A 12385-nucleotide genomic window follows, 5' to 3' on the forward strand; every position below is an offset into this window, starting at 1 on the left:
TTTTGGATTCATTGGGGGTGCATCAATCAGGGGCAATTGACGGCAATCATCGTACCGAACGTAGTAACAATCATAATCGTGTGATGTACTCGACTGATGAGATGGCTTGCACCCAACGGGAGCTGAGATGGATCTAGTAGGGTCTTAATCCGGTCGGATCGTGTCAAGTTTAAACTAATTGGAACACGAGCCTTTATTAAATGAACCACATAAATTATAACAGTTGAAGAGATTTTATTTTGCCACATTGTTTTTCCTATCACAATTTTGATCTCAGTCACTTCTGCATGTACCCAAATACGATATATATATATAGTCAAGTTGGTAATTTTTCTTACATCTCCCCCTGGGGCCCAGGTATCATATACACCTCCAAAATAAAGAGCCTTGAATATTAGAAGAAAAGCACCTGTACCTAACAAAATTAAGTGAATACCCAAAATTGTAGTCATTTTATTTCTATCTTTCCATATATATATATATATATATAGACCATGTACACCTTTAATCTCCCATATATCAAGAAAGACGATCAAATAGAGCCTCTCTCCTTTTCCTCCATCTCTGGATGAGGGTCCTTAGGCGACCAACCCATAGACTGCTGCGGCTCTTCGCCTACCCTCGGTGAAATCGCCACCTCCATTGCTCTCTGCTACGTCCTCTTACCCATCTTATTTCTTCGTTCGCTATCTTCTTCTACAAAGGCGACTTCGCCGCACGCTGCACGTCGAACGCCGGCAGCCCAAGTTAGGGTTAGACCCTGCCGACGTCGCGGCGTTGCCCGCCTTTGCCTACCGAAGGACCGACGAGAGTTTTAGGAGTAGTTGCAGCAATTACGATTGGTCATCGGTAGAGTTCTCGGTTTGTCTTAGCGTGGTGGAGGAAGGGGAGATGCTAAGATTGCTGACTGCAATAGTGTAAATTTTATGAGCTTATGCTTCTCGGATGAACAGACTTCTCTTATATTTGTTTTGGGTCGCAATGCAAATGATTAATTTCTCTGAACGAAACGAAAAGGATTCCGTTCTCATCGGTTACATAAATCTGTGATGTCTTGCATGAATTCTTAACTGGTAATCAACGTGCAAGCACGTATCGTCATGGGAATATATTAAGTAGTAGTCTATCAAATGCTCGTAATGACTAGGTCTGGCAGCACCGTGTAGAACTTTGAACAATGTACCTTAATGCCAATATGGATATGGCTAGCTAATTCGACGACTAACGAAAATATTGCTAAGATGATTTAAAAATCTCATTGTGTACATACGAGTGCATCAGCTGAGTGAGTTATACAGTGTCAAGTTTATCTCTCTCTCAAAAAAATAAAAATAAAAAGGTTACTTGGAAGGGTGGAACATATATACCAGAGAATATATCCTGTGACTATCACGTAATTAATTTTAGACACTAATAATTAAAATTATCTTTTATTTTAATTTAAAAGGAGTGGGAAAAAGAAAAGTTAAGGATAAAATGAAATTTAATATCCAACAAGCGATTCAACTAACCCAAATCGGAAGTCAGACATCAACCATTCGTCAGACTTGTTGTTCATAAATGCTACATTAGTTCCTTGTTCACCAAACCACCGTTGCTAGGTCTAGATAACAAGCAAGTCACCGTCACCCACTGAGGTCAATGCCCATGGACAAAACAAAAGGCTTAATCGAGACAAAACTACTCCCCAACCATGTCCATGTCTCCCAATCTCATCAGTAGTCCTAGGACAATTAAATCCCCTCTTCTTCTCCCCTTACCACGATGTCTACCAACACCTCAACAACACCAGCCGACACAGGCAGCTGCTGCAGCTTGTCATCTTATTTGCAAATCGTCGGCATCTCCTTCGCCACTTTCTTCGTCCTATTCGTATTAATCCGCTCCTTACGATGCCTTCGAGATCAAAGGACTCCAGCAAATAGAGGTGGCCATCAAACTGGTGCAGGAGGAGTAGTCTCTGATGCAATCGCAGCTTTGCCCACTTTTGCTTTCCAAGGGAGCAGCGACGGTAGCGGTAAAGAGAAGGGCAATTCGATGGAGTGCTCGATATGCTTGAGCTTTGTGGTAGAAGGAGAGATGGTGAAGCTATTGCCGAGGTGCACCCACTCGTTTCACCAGGGTTGTATAGAGATGTGGTTGAAGGCTCATCCGACGTGCCCGATTTGCCGGACAGAAGTAATTGGACCGATTGATGTGTAGGCCAAAGAGATAGATATGCCAAGGAGACTTTGATATGTGAATATATGTCTTCTGTTTTTGTTTTCTTTTTTTCTTCTTTTCAATTTTTGTGTGGATGTGAAAACAATACAACTTCGAGTATCGATATGTTTGAAGGTATTGTATAATGATGATTAAAGGATTGATTTCATCCATCAATTGCCTTCGTTTCGCCAACATCAACTACATCCATAGAAAATATGGAAAGATATTATTACTATTGAGTAATTATCAATTGCTTTGTGATATCCAGAGAGAGAGAGAGAGAGAGAATAAGAGAGGGAGGGAGAGAGAGAGGATAGTGGTGACTAGTTAAGTAGGATTCTATGGATTAATTCTGCTTGATTAATGATGTAGATCTTTTCCTTCGTCCTTAATAAGTCTAAAACAGCCACCTACTGTTTGATTTCCTTACGAAAAACCACCTCCTTTTTTCATATTTAAAAATCAATTCCACCTTTGCCTGGCAGATTACAGATAACCATCTCCGACTAGCTTTCATCTTGATGTTAATTTTCTTTTCGTTGGAAATATATATATAGTTGGAATGCTACAGGACACAGAGAAATAGTAATATGTTCAAGAGATTAGGTCAACCACTGCATTTAGGTAATACGATTAAAATTATATTCTAGGCATAGGGGTGATTTTGAGAGAAAATGTTACATGAGGGTTGTATACACATCATTTGGGTGCAATGTAGCATGTATGGATTTTACTCGTTATAATAATTTCTTAGAAAGTTGGTCTTGTTGCTCATACTATGCATCTCTTTATGTAGCTCAGCCAAAATGTAGCCTGACTAAAATTCAGGCTAAGTTCGACTCTAGCTCTGTCGAACCATTGCTTAACTTAATCAATTGAATCAGGTTTGAATTCAATTCGAGCTGAGCTTGAGAACAGTTTACACAATCCATCTCCTCCCAACAATGTTTGATTTATATATAAACTAAATAAATAATTATATGTATATAGTAAATAAATTTTAATTTGGTAACACATTTAATATTAATTTTACAAAGTGTAGACCATAGACCACCTAATATTCTATTCAAGCTTAATCTAATTTAAGCTTGGTTGGAGCTTGGTTTGAACTTGATTTACTTATCACCTCTAGTATAACCTATAATTAAAATTAAAATTCAAGCTTATGATGGATAAAGTAATTAATAAAAATTACAATTTTGGTGCTTGGGTTACTTACAAGAAGAAAGTGAAAAGACTCAACCACTAAAGCAATTGATTGAAGTCCTCTCAAATCCCAACATAAACGTGCGAACAAATTTCCTACAAAGTTGAATTGCTCTGTGTATGCTATCATTGGAGATGACCCCGTTGTGACGTATTTATATATAATTATTGACCTGATTGCCCAATCTTATGTGACGACATAGAATTAGAATCATTGAGCTGGTTGTCCATTCTTATGAGACCATACAGAATAATTTGTAATTATTTATGATCGGTAAATTTATGAGAAAATTAAAGTTTTTATGATATAAATTATTTAGATTTATTATAAAGATCACTAGTGCAAATTTTTTTCTTCTTCTCCGGCAATCAAAATTAAAGCCATTTCAGTTAGAAATCAAACGAAATTTGATTCCGTGGAATTTTAAGAGCATCACATTTTTAATATGGAAAATTTGTTCAAACTGAATTGTTTAGAGAGCAATATATTTTCAATGTGAGGAATTCAATCAAACTGAATTTTTCCAAGAGCAACATATTTCTAACATGAGAAATGATTTAAGTGAGATTTTTTAGAGAGAAAAATATTTCCAACATGAAAAGGATATTCAAACGAGATTTTATAGAGAGTAAAATATTTCCAACGTAAGAAGAGTATTCGAATGATATACACTTGGAACACTCGGTCGTTTGGAACGAGATTTAACCCGTTCGGGTGGAGAACATAAAATTCCTCTTTTTAGTTTGAGTTATCACCAAATTAGGATTTTTTGATAGCTCATCTTTGAAACTATAAAAATAAAGTCTTAAGAAAAATATGGGGATGTCCTGGGCGCCATTATAAATATTTAGGAGATCAAAAAGAGAAGAGTTGGTAGAGTTAAATGGTAAGGTTATTTTTTTACCATCTTTTGATGAAGCTCTACTAGATTTAATATTACATTTGTCATTACTTCAAGAGTCACAAAGATAAATTTTCAACATTGAGGGTCACTAAGGTTAGGTACCAAGCACGAGAAGCGATGTTTTAAAAGGGAGTTAAATAATCACTTCGAAAATAGTGATGGTTTATAAGTGTTTTATAATTGCTGATTATTATAATACTTTATTTGATCTCGAAGAAATGATTTTTAGGTTTTTTACCTTTTTTTGGTAAGGAGTTTTTTCGAGTTAAAACTATTGTGTTTGTATGTGCTCTTATATTTCTTATTTTAACTTTTGTTTAGCATTCAATTGAGAAAATATTTTATAGCAAGTAATTAAATATTTTTATTATTGACTTAGTCGTCCAATCATTAGAGGCAATTTACTTGTTACATAGAGTTTACAAATTCAAAACCAAGTAACATAGCATTTAGAAGCCATCGAACTGAAAGGGAATAAGCGAAACCAAGTAGAAGACATGGAGGACCACGAAGCTAAAAGGCAAAGAGTAAGAAAGAAATGGCAGAGAAGACTCTAATTGGGACTTCTCCTAATCCATTCCTGTTAGAAAACACATTATTATGTAAACAGAGTACTTAAATACCGGTACCGGCTCATATATTAAATTGTAATTAAGAACTAACATTTGGCTTTTATTTTCATATGGTTATTATAATAATGTAAAAGATAGTTATCTTATGAATGGACGAATGCAATCAAAATATTTGAAAACAGTTTAAACTATTCAGCTACCCTCATTGGGCAATGAGCTGGCCAGTTCTATCTCGGAGACCACTATTCTCAAGTTAGTCAAGAGAATAAGAAATTTATAGAGAAATTGTCCACGTTATCGGTTACAAAGTGATATATAACTATAATGGAGGATATTAAGGAAGCCTTTCGGTTGCAAATAAGGAATTGGATAGATACTTACCTATAGTAAGTTCTTAACTGTATTTACCCACTGTTATCGTGTTATTGGTTTACTTAAATAATTACATCTTATATTTTTAAGCTGTATATATTAGTACTAAACCTGCATGTAATTAATCTTTTCATTAGCTACAAAATTAATCACTTCTATCATCCAATGGGTGAAGCCCGAGTCGTGGAAGACCGAGTTTTCCCAGGTGAGCTCCACGAACCTGCGACTGTTATCCCTTTCATGGATACCGGTGTACAAAGTCGCCGCTCTCTATAAATAAAGTTCATCTTTTTAACCAAAAAAAACCAAAAGCTACGAAGTCAACGATTGCAAAAATAATACAAGCGTGAGAATTATAACACGTTCGTTCCACATAGTACTAAGATAGCCTGTAATCGTATTCTTAAATTTCAAAATAATCACGATGAGACCATATAATACACGAATTGCACCCCATTTTGCAACGAGTTTGCTCTTGTTAGCCTTTCTTATCTTCGAACTCGTTGGCATAAGTTGTATAGCCATATTTATCATGTCCACGGTTGACGGAACCACCACGAACACCACCCTCGCGTTCGTCGGCATCGGGTTGTTCGTCGCCGTCGTCCTCTACTTCATCATCAACTACGTTCGCTCAGACCTCGCGAGATTGCACCAACAACCCCAACCGGCCCCGGTTGTCGGACGCCCAAGTCTCGGTCTTGACGATTCCGCGGTCGCGGCGTTGCCGACCTTCACGTACCGCGCGGTGAACGACGGCAATGGTTCCAACGGGGAGGGTGTTTTAGTAGAGACCTGCTCGGTGTGTCTTGGTGAGTTGGAAGAAGGAGAGGTTGTCAGAATGTTGCCGGGATGCAAGCATTTCTTTCACGTCCAGTGCATTGACGAGTGGCTAGGCGCGCATTCGTCGTGCCCGGTTTGCCGGACGGACCACGGCCCGGAGAAGTTGGACTTGGCTACGGTGTCTCTGTCGCCGCCATTGCCGCAGTTGCATCGTAGGGGTTTCTCTCCGTTGACAGGCGAGGCGGGGACGTCGGGAGTGAAGGAAAGCGGGTCGGAGTCGCAGTTCGGATCGTCGCCTTCGCCGTTGACGTCCAGCAGGGGGTCACCTTTGGCGAGAGCCGGAGGGCAGGCAGTGGAGGGTATAGAGAGGCAGGAGTGAGATAAGAAAAGAACTAGTCCTCATGAATTTTGTTAATTTCTTTCAAATTTTTTCCGTTCCCTATGTTGAACCATATTATTCACACAAGGGAAGTTGTTAGTTATAAGATTGAGAGCTTAATAACGAATTATCTTGAAAACATTTTGTTAGATCCATATTAAACTCTCAATCTTATACATTATTATGAAAAGACTGCATTAATGGCATGTCATAGTGCAATATCCACCGAAACTTTCTCTGTTGCTATATTTGAGGGATTTGTCAGCAAAAAATACTCTTGTTAGGTATCCCGATCAAAGGTATTTGTGTTGAAGGAATATAGTAAAGTCTACCAATGCATATGAGAGCGACAAAAATGCAAGGGTTGAAGAAAAAGAGTTGAATTTTGATGCATGTTGATGGAGGTATCTTTTGTATCCTCTTTTAAAACAAATTCGGCATCGGAAACACACTATTATCTTAGCGAAATAAATAGTATTCATTTGGTTAATTTGGGTGACAAATTGATAAACAATTACAGTATATAACTGACCCTATCTATTGGAAACACACTAGATTCAAAGGTTATTTTCATATGGATTAACCAACAGCGCCAGATCTATCCCGGGGTCTCCTAGAAAATGGACTGGCTTGACCCGTCCTTCTCGCCAGTCGTTAGCTCTTTGATTACATAAATATATATATATATTAAGGTTAGTTTTGTTTGATATTCCATCAAACTCCTCACACCTAACTAAGCCAAGATAATCCAACCTTAAGACCTCTGAGTCTAATAATGAACGAGCTACGGTTATGATAGACGTAGGCCGTAGGGAGTTTTTGGTTAGATTATCGGATTATTAATTTATAGTTAATTACATCTAAGATCTGATGAGCTTTGTCTATTTTAATATACTTTCTTATTTATTTATTGCGGCAATTTCACCTTCTCAGCTGTCTCAGATCATCTAAGGTTTTTATTTATTTTTTTAAAAAAACCCCTCCCTAAAAAGCCCTCCTTGCAGTTGGTGATATTCTCTCCTCTCTTTCCTAGCTAGCGTAGGGGGAGAGATTTTTTTTCCTCCACTGTGAGGGATTTTTTATCCTTCTTCTTTCTTTCCACTTCCATCCCCTCTTTCTTTCCTTCCGTCCTAGATTTTTTTAGGAGATCAATGTGCTACAGACAATAAATAAGATGATTTATATGAAAATTAATAGTATTTTAGAAGTAGATTGTAGTTATCCCAACAACTTATTTGTGCCTTTTGTTTTGTCTCTTTTCTTTTTTTTCCTTTTGAGATAAAAAGAAGTTTGCTCTAATTCATTAATTAAGCAAACCTTTATAGAAATTCATCCAACATGAGAACTTTAAATATGGCAAGATTCAAATATTATAATGTGTTTAATAAGTGGCTCTTTGACGCAAGCCTCACACTTGGCTTATATTATACATCACTCTATTTTAATCTAAAGGATTTAACTCGAGAGCACAAATACAATAATGACATGAAGAACAGCCCAAGAAATTTTCAAGAATAAAGAACCTCACATTCAGCATTGTTAGCCTAATTAATTGCAGATTTCGTCCGCCTAGTAGTTCAATATTTAATCCTAAGAATTTATAGAGACAGAAGGATTAAAAGATCACCCACATAAGACACAAATTAAAAAAAGAAAAAAACTTAACAATACCCAAATTCTGCAAGCATGAATTCAACGAGGAAAAGAGATGCAATGACGACCATGAGGTGCAGCGATAGGAAGCGACAGTAGATCTAGCAGGAAAAGGGGAGACAACAGGCTCGGATATAGTGGAAGGACGACGTTTAAGCAGAGATCTAGTAAGGAAGGGACATAGAAGGAGGCTAGCGGATGTGGTAGGAGGTGGTATAGAGGAGCAATAGTGAACCAAGCTCAAAGAGAAACAATAAGAGCGGAGGCAATGGGCTCCGATCCAGCAAAAGGACTATGCCTAAGCATAGATTCAACAAGGGAGGGACTAAGAGGAGGATGACAGATATTGTTAGGGGCGATAAAGTGGGGCAACAACAGCAAGATTTTATGAGATAAGGGTGTGATAAGAAAGATCAACTACAATGAGCGCAATGCGATGTTAAGCGATAGCAACTTGGAGGTGAGAGAGGAAGGGAGAGGCAAAGGCGGATGCTGTGCGATGATATTAAAGGGAAGGAGAAATAGTAACTATGAGTAGTGGTGAAGGAGGTTTCTTATATTGGAACGAAGAAAGAAAGAAGGAAAAAGGGAAAAAAAAAAAAAAAAGCGATGCTCCCCTCGAATGAGGAAAACCCTCTAGGAGGGAAGGAAAAAAATCTCATCGTCAAATCATCAATCATAGCAGAGCTAGGACCGGCATAGTGATCCTTACGGAATGTGATTTATTGTGTAGACGAGAAGATACAAAGAGGGCCCTACTGCTTCCTTATCAATCCGACTTCTCCTCCACGATTGGATGTGGGAAATTAAACAACAAAAACTTAGAAACTGACTCCATTAAAAGTTTTGTCGATATCCGTGTACTAATATGACCTGTGCCTTCAACTAGAATATTCGACATATCTTACTCATGATAAATAATAATTTGATCAAGGGCCACGAATACGACATTCCCCGTCATGCCTGATGCATAATCAGATAACTTGATACCTCCAAATCTGAAATATCTCTTTCGTTGCCAGGTAAAATTCCATCAGAGTCTCATATCGATGTATTTTAAACAATGGGCTAAGTTTTCACAGGTAAAAAAAAAAAAAAAAAAAAAAACTAGTCTGGGAATTTGTACACTTGCTATTAGTCCAGCTACAATAGAAGTACTGAGGAGGGAGAGAGAGAGAGAGAGAGAGAGAGAGAGAGAGAGAGAGAGAGAGAGAGAGTAAAATCCAATCCCCAACTACCGCTATGTCCTCAAACTCATGGATCTACACGCAAGACACAAGCAATTACGCCACAAGCGATTATCTAATCATGCTTGGCATAGCCTTCGGTTTCAGCATCTCCCTCGTTGCAATCACTATCTTTTGTCGAAATACTTGTTGCAGGGGACGCAACGGCGGGGTTGCAACTCGGACAGCCTACGAATTCCGCACTGACCGCGGCCTCAGCCCATCGGCCGTCGCCACTCTTCCGACCTTCGGGTACCGGCGAAATATCAGCAGCAAGAGCGACGGTTGGGGCTGGGCGCAGTGCGCGGTGTGCCTCAATCTGGTGCAGGAAGAGGAAATGGTGAGGCAGCTGCCTAAATGTAAACATTTGTTCCATATTGAGTGCATAGATATCTGGTTATACTCGCACTCTACTTGTCCGCTATGTCGGGCTACAGTCGAGCCAATTGAAACAGACGAACGATTGCCGCCTGCCTAACCATGGAATTCACTATCGGAACTCTAAACTTTAAAATTGAGTTTAAAAGAAGGGGAGGGATTTTTTTCACATAATTTATTTTATTTGAGGGGTCTTTTTTCCCTCTTTCTTTGTCTTGCTTTTTCTTTCCTCCCTCTTTTGTCTTGTTCACTAGATATCTAGTATAGTTCTGTGGTTGTAAATTGATACAGTGGAATTATATGGTTCTGTTCGACGCCTTGTAAGAAGCTATTATTTCTGGAAATGAAGAACTATATAAGATTGACTGCATTCACTGTTTGGCGATGATAAATAAACAGGGTGATAGGTCCAAACCACTAGCAGTTAGGTTGTATATTCGTAAATGCCTTTTGGATACGAAATTAGAGGGCAATGGAGATCCCTCGAACCAACTCTACTATAATCAATTTATCAAAGTTCTTTAGAATTCAAAATACTCGAAATCCTCGATATAACAGAGTTGCCAAGCGCGCCTCGCTCTTTTCATTCCCAACAGTGAATACAATCAATCCATAAAATCAACCTCAACCAAGTCGATGGATTAATCTGAATCACAAGGTTTGGCTTAATTAAACTAACTAATTTGCCCTGCCTTAGCATCCATTTCAAGATCGAACTTGAGCTACGCTCGAGTTGATTAAACCTTTTGAAAAAAAATTCATCCAAGCATAAGTACGGTACTAATACTTCACTCGGTCCGACTCACGAAAAAGACAGAATGCGTACAATTTTGCAAATTGTGAAACGAGAGGTGTTTAGACCACAGAATAATTATATCTTTTACTTATACCCTCGTCTTCCCCAAATTAATTTCATTCAAATTCCCTCAAAAGATAAAAAATAATCATTCAAGGATACAGTTTTCAGAGGGAATCAGGGGCCCATCATTGACCACGTTTGCCATTTTGTCCTCAAAACCATCACATTCTTGACCTGATCCCTCGAATGGTGAGCTTGATAGTTGGATGGAGGACAGCTTCAACAACCAATTAGAAATTTCACTAGAATCTTATACTTCCAGATATTTTCGTTAATATAAGTTGATAACGATAAATAACGTACTCAGAGCCCATGGATATGACCTTCCCTTAATTCACGATGTATTAACCATCAGATTCAGCTAAAACAATGGATGCATACCATTATCATCCTAAACTTCTTAAATCAACACGGTATGCTTCCATATAGCTGCTAGCACGGTTGTTTACTTACGAATTCTAACTAATCTAACATATAACACACTGAGGAGTGAATCCAATCCAATTTCCACCCACCATGCTCAGTGACAAGAAGCATAATACATTAGCCGTGATGGGTATCGCCTTTGCGTCCTGCGTTTTTCTAATGGTATTCACCAAATTTTGGGAGTACATATGTTGCAGGAGACGTAGCGCCGGCGGTGGAGGCGGCAACGGCGAAACTGGCCGGGGCGGCGACGACTTCATCGCAATTGCGACGTCCTCTGAACATGGAAGCACTGGTGGCCTCGGCCCATCTGCCCTTGCCTCCCTTCCGATCGTCTCATACCGGCGAGATCTAGACGATGACAATGGTCGCCGTGGCGGCTGGGCGCAGTGCCCGGTGTGCCTCAATTTTGTGCAGGAAGAGCAGAAGGTGAGGCAGTTGCCCAAATGCAAGCATATTTTCCATGTTGAGTGCATAGACAAGTGGTTGTGCTCGCACTCGACGTGCCCTTTATGTCGGGCTACCGTTGAGCCTGTTGAAGAAGCAGAGGAAGAAGAGAAAATGGAAGTGTATGCAGGATTGCCGCCTGTTTAGTTATGTGTTTGATGAAAAGACACAGAGAAAAGGAACAAGTTACCGCTCTGCATCTCAGAATGCAGGAGTCTTTTTGTAGTCAGGAATTCTGGGAGCGCGTAGGCACCCTTTTCAAGTCTCTATATATCGATGCCAAATTTGTGATTGTAGTATTTGTATCAATGAACGGTCTTCCAAGTGTCTTATAAGTTATTTGTCATTATTGTGTAGATTTAAGGTCCTACGAAGGATTGAAAGAATTCCACTCAACATATCATCGATCCTTTCTTTTTCATTCCAGCAACAAAAACCAACACCTTGTTGGTTGCTTATAATTAACTTTTTCTTAGATGAGATGGCTTTTGGTGTGGATGTATATATATTCTAGCCAGCCCACATAGCATATAAGAAAGATTTGGTTAACCTTATATTAATTTATTTCGAGTTAGCCAGATTCGTGAAGCATATTGTCTTGTTTGTAACTTGATTATAGCCCTAACTTAAATAAGTGATGTACAACCAACTGTAGATGGCAGGGTCATTAGTTCAACTTACACGCCAAAACGGAGAAGCAAAGATTATATTTCTTAAAATGGAGAGAAGATTTCATTTTACAGCAGAGCCTTTAGTTAATCATATTGCATTTCATCCTTCCTTTTCTTCTTTCTTCAGCTAAAGCAACATTAATTTGTTAGACAAAAATCTTTCAATAGATAAGTCATTTTTTTCCTTTTTCCTTCTTTTTAAGGGAAAAGCAAGTATCTCATTCATAATAATACTAAAGAGCTAAAAGTTGGATAGAGGAGAAATATTGAAAGAAGCCCCAAATTAGTCTACAATATATAAAT

At 38.6% G+C, this 12385-nt stretch overlaps 2 protein-coding genes across 2 annotated transcripts; both read left to right on the forward strand.

Annotated features, from left to right (window-relative positions):
- Window positions 1-1764: 1764 nt before the first annotated feature.
- On the forward strand, window positions 1765-2202 carry LOC140765041 (RING-H2 finger protein ATL3-like). Its single transcript, XM_073103959.1, has one exon. The coding sequence runs from the start codon at window positions 1765-1767 to the stop codon at window positions 2200-2202; it is 438 nt and encodes a 145-aa protein (XP_072960060.1).
- Window positions 2203-5792: 3590 nt separating this feature from the next.
- Window positions 5793-6422, forward strand: LOC140765042 (RING-H2 finger protein ATL39-like). Its single transcript, XM_073103960.1, has one exon. It carries the CDS (start codon window positions 5793-5795, stop codon window positions 6420-6422), a length of 630 nt encoding a protein of 209 aa, XP_072960061.1.
- The last annotated feature ends 5963 nt before the right edge of the window (window positions 6423-12385 follow it).

The sequence above is a fragment of the Typha angustifolia genome, chromosome 8 (genome assembly GCF_048772165.1).
Source record: "Typha angustifolia cultivar Huaian chromosome 8, ASM4877216v1, whole genome shotgun sequence".
Classification (NCBI taxonomy): domain Eukaryota; kingdom Viridiplantae; phylum Streptophyta; class Magnoliopsida; order Poales; family Typhaceae; genus Typha; species Typha angustifolia.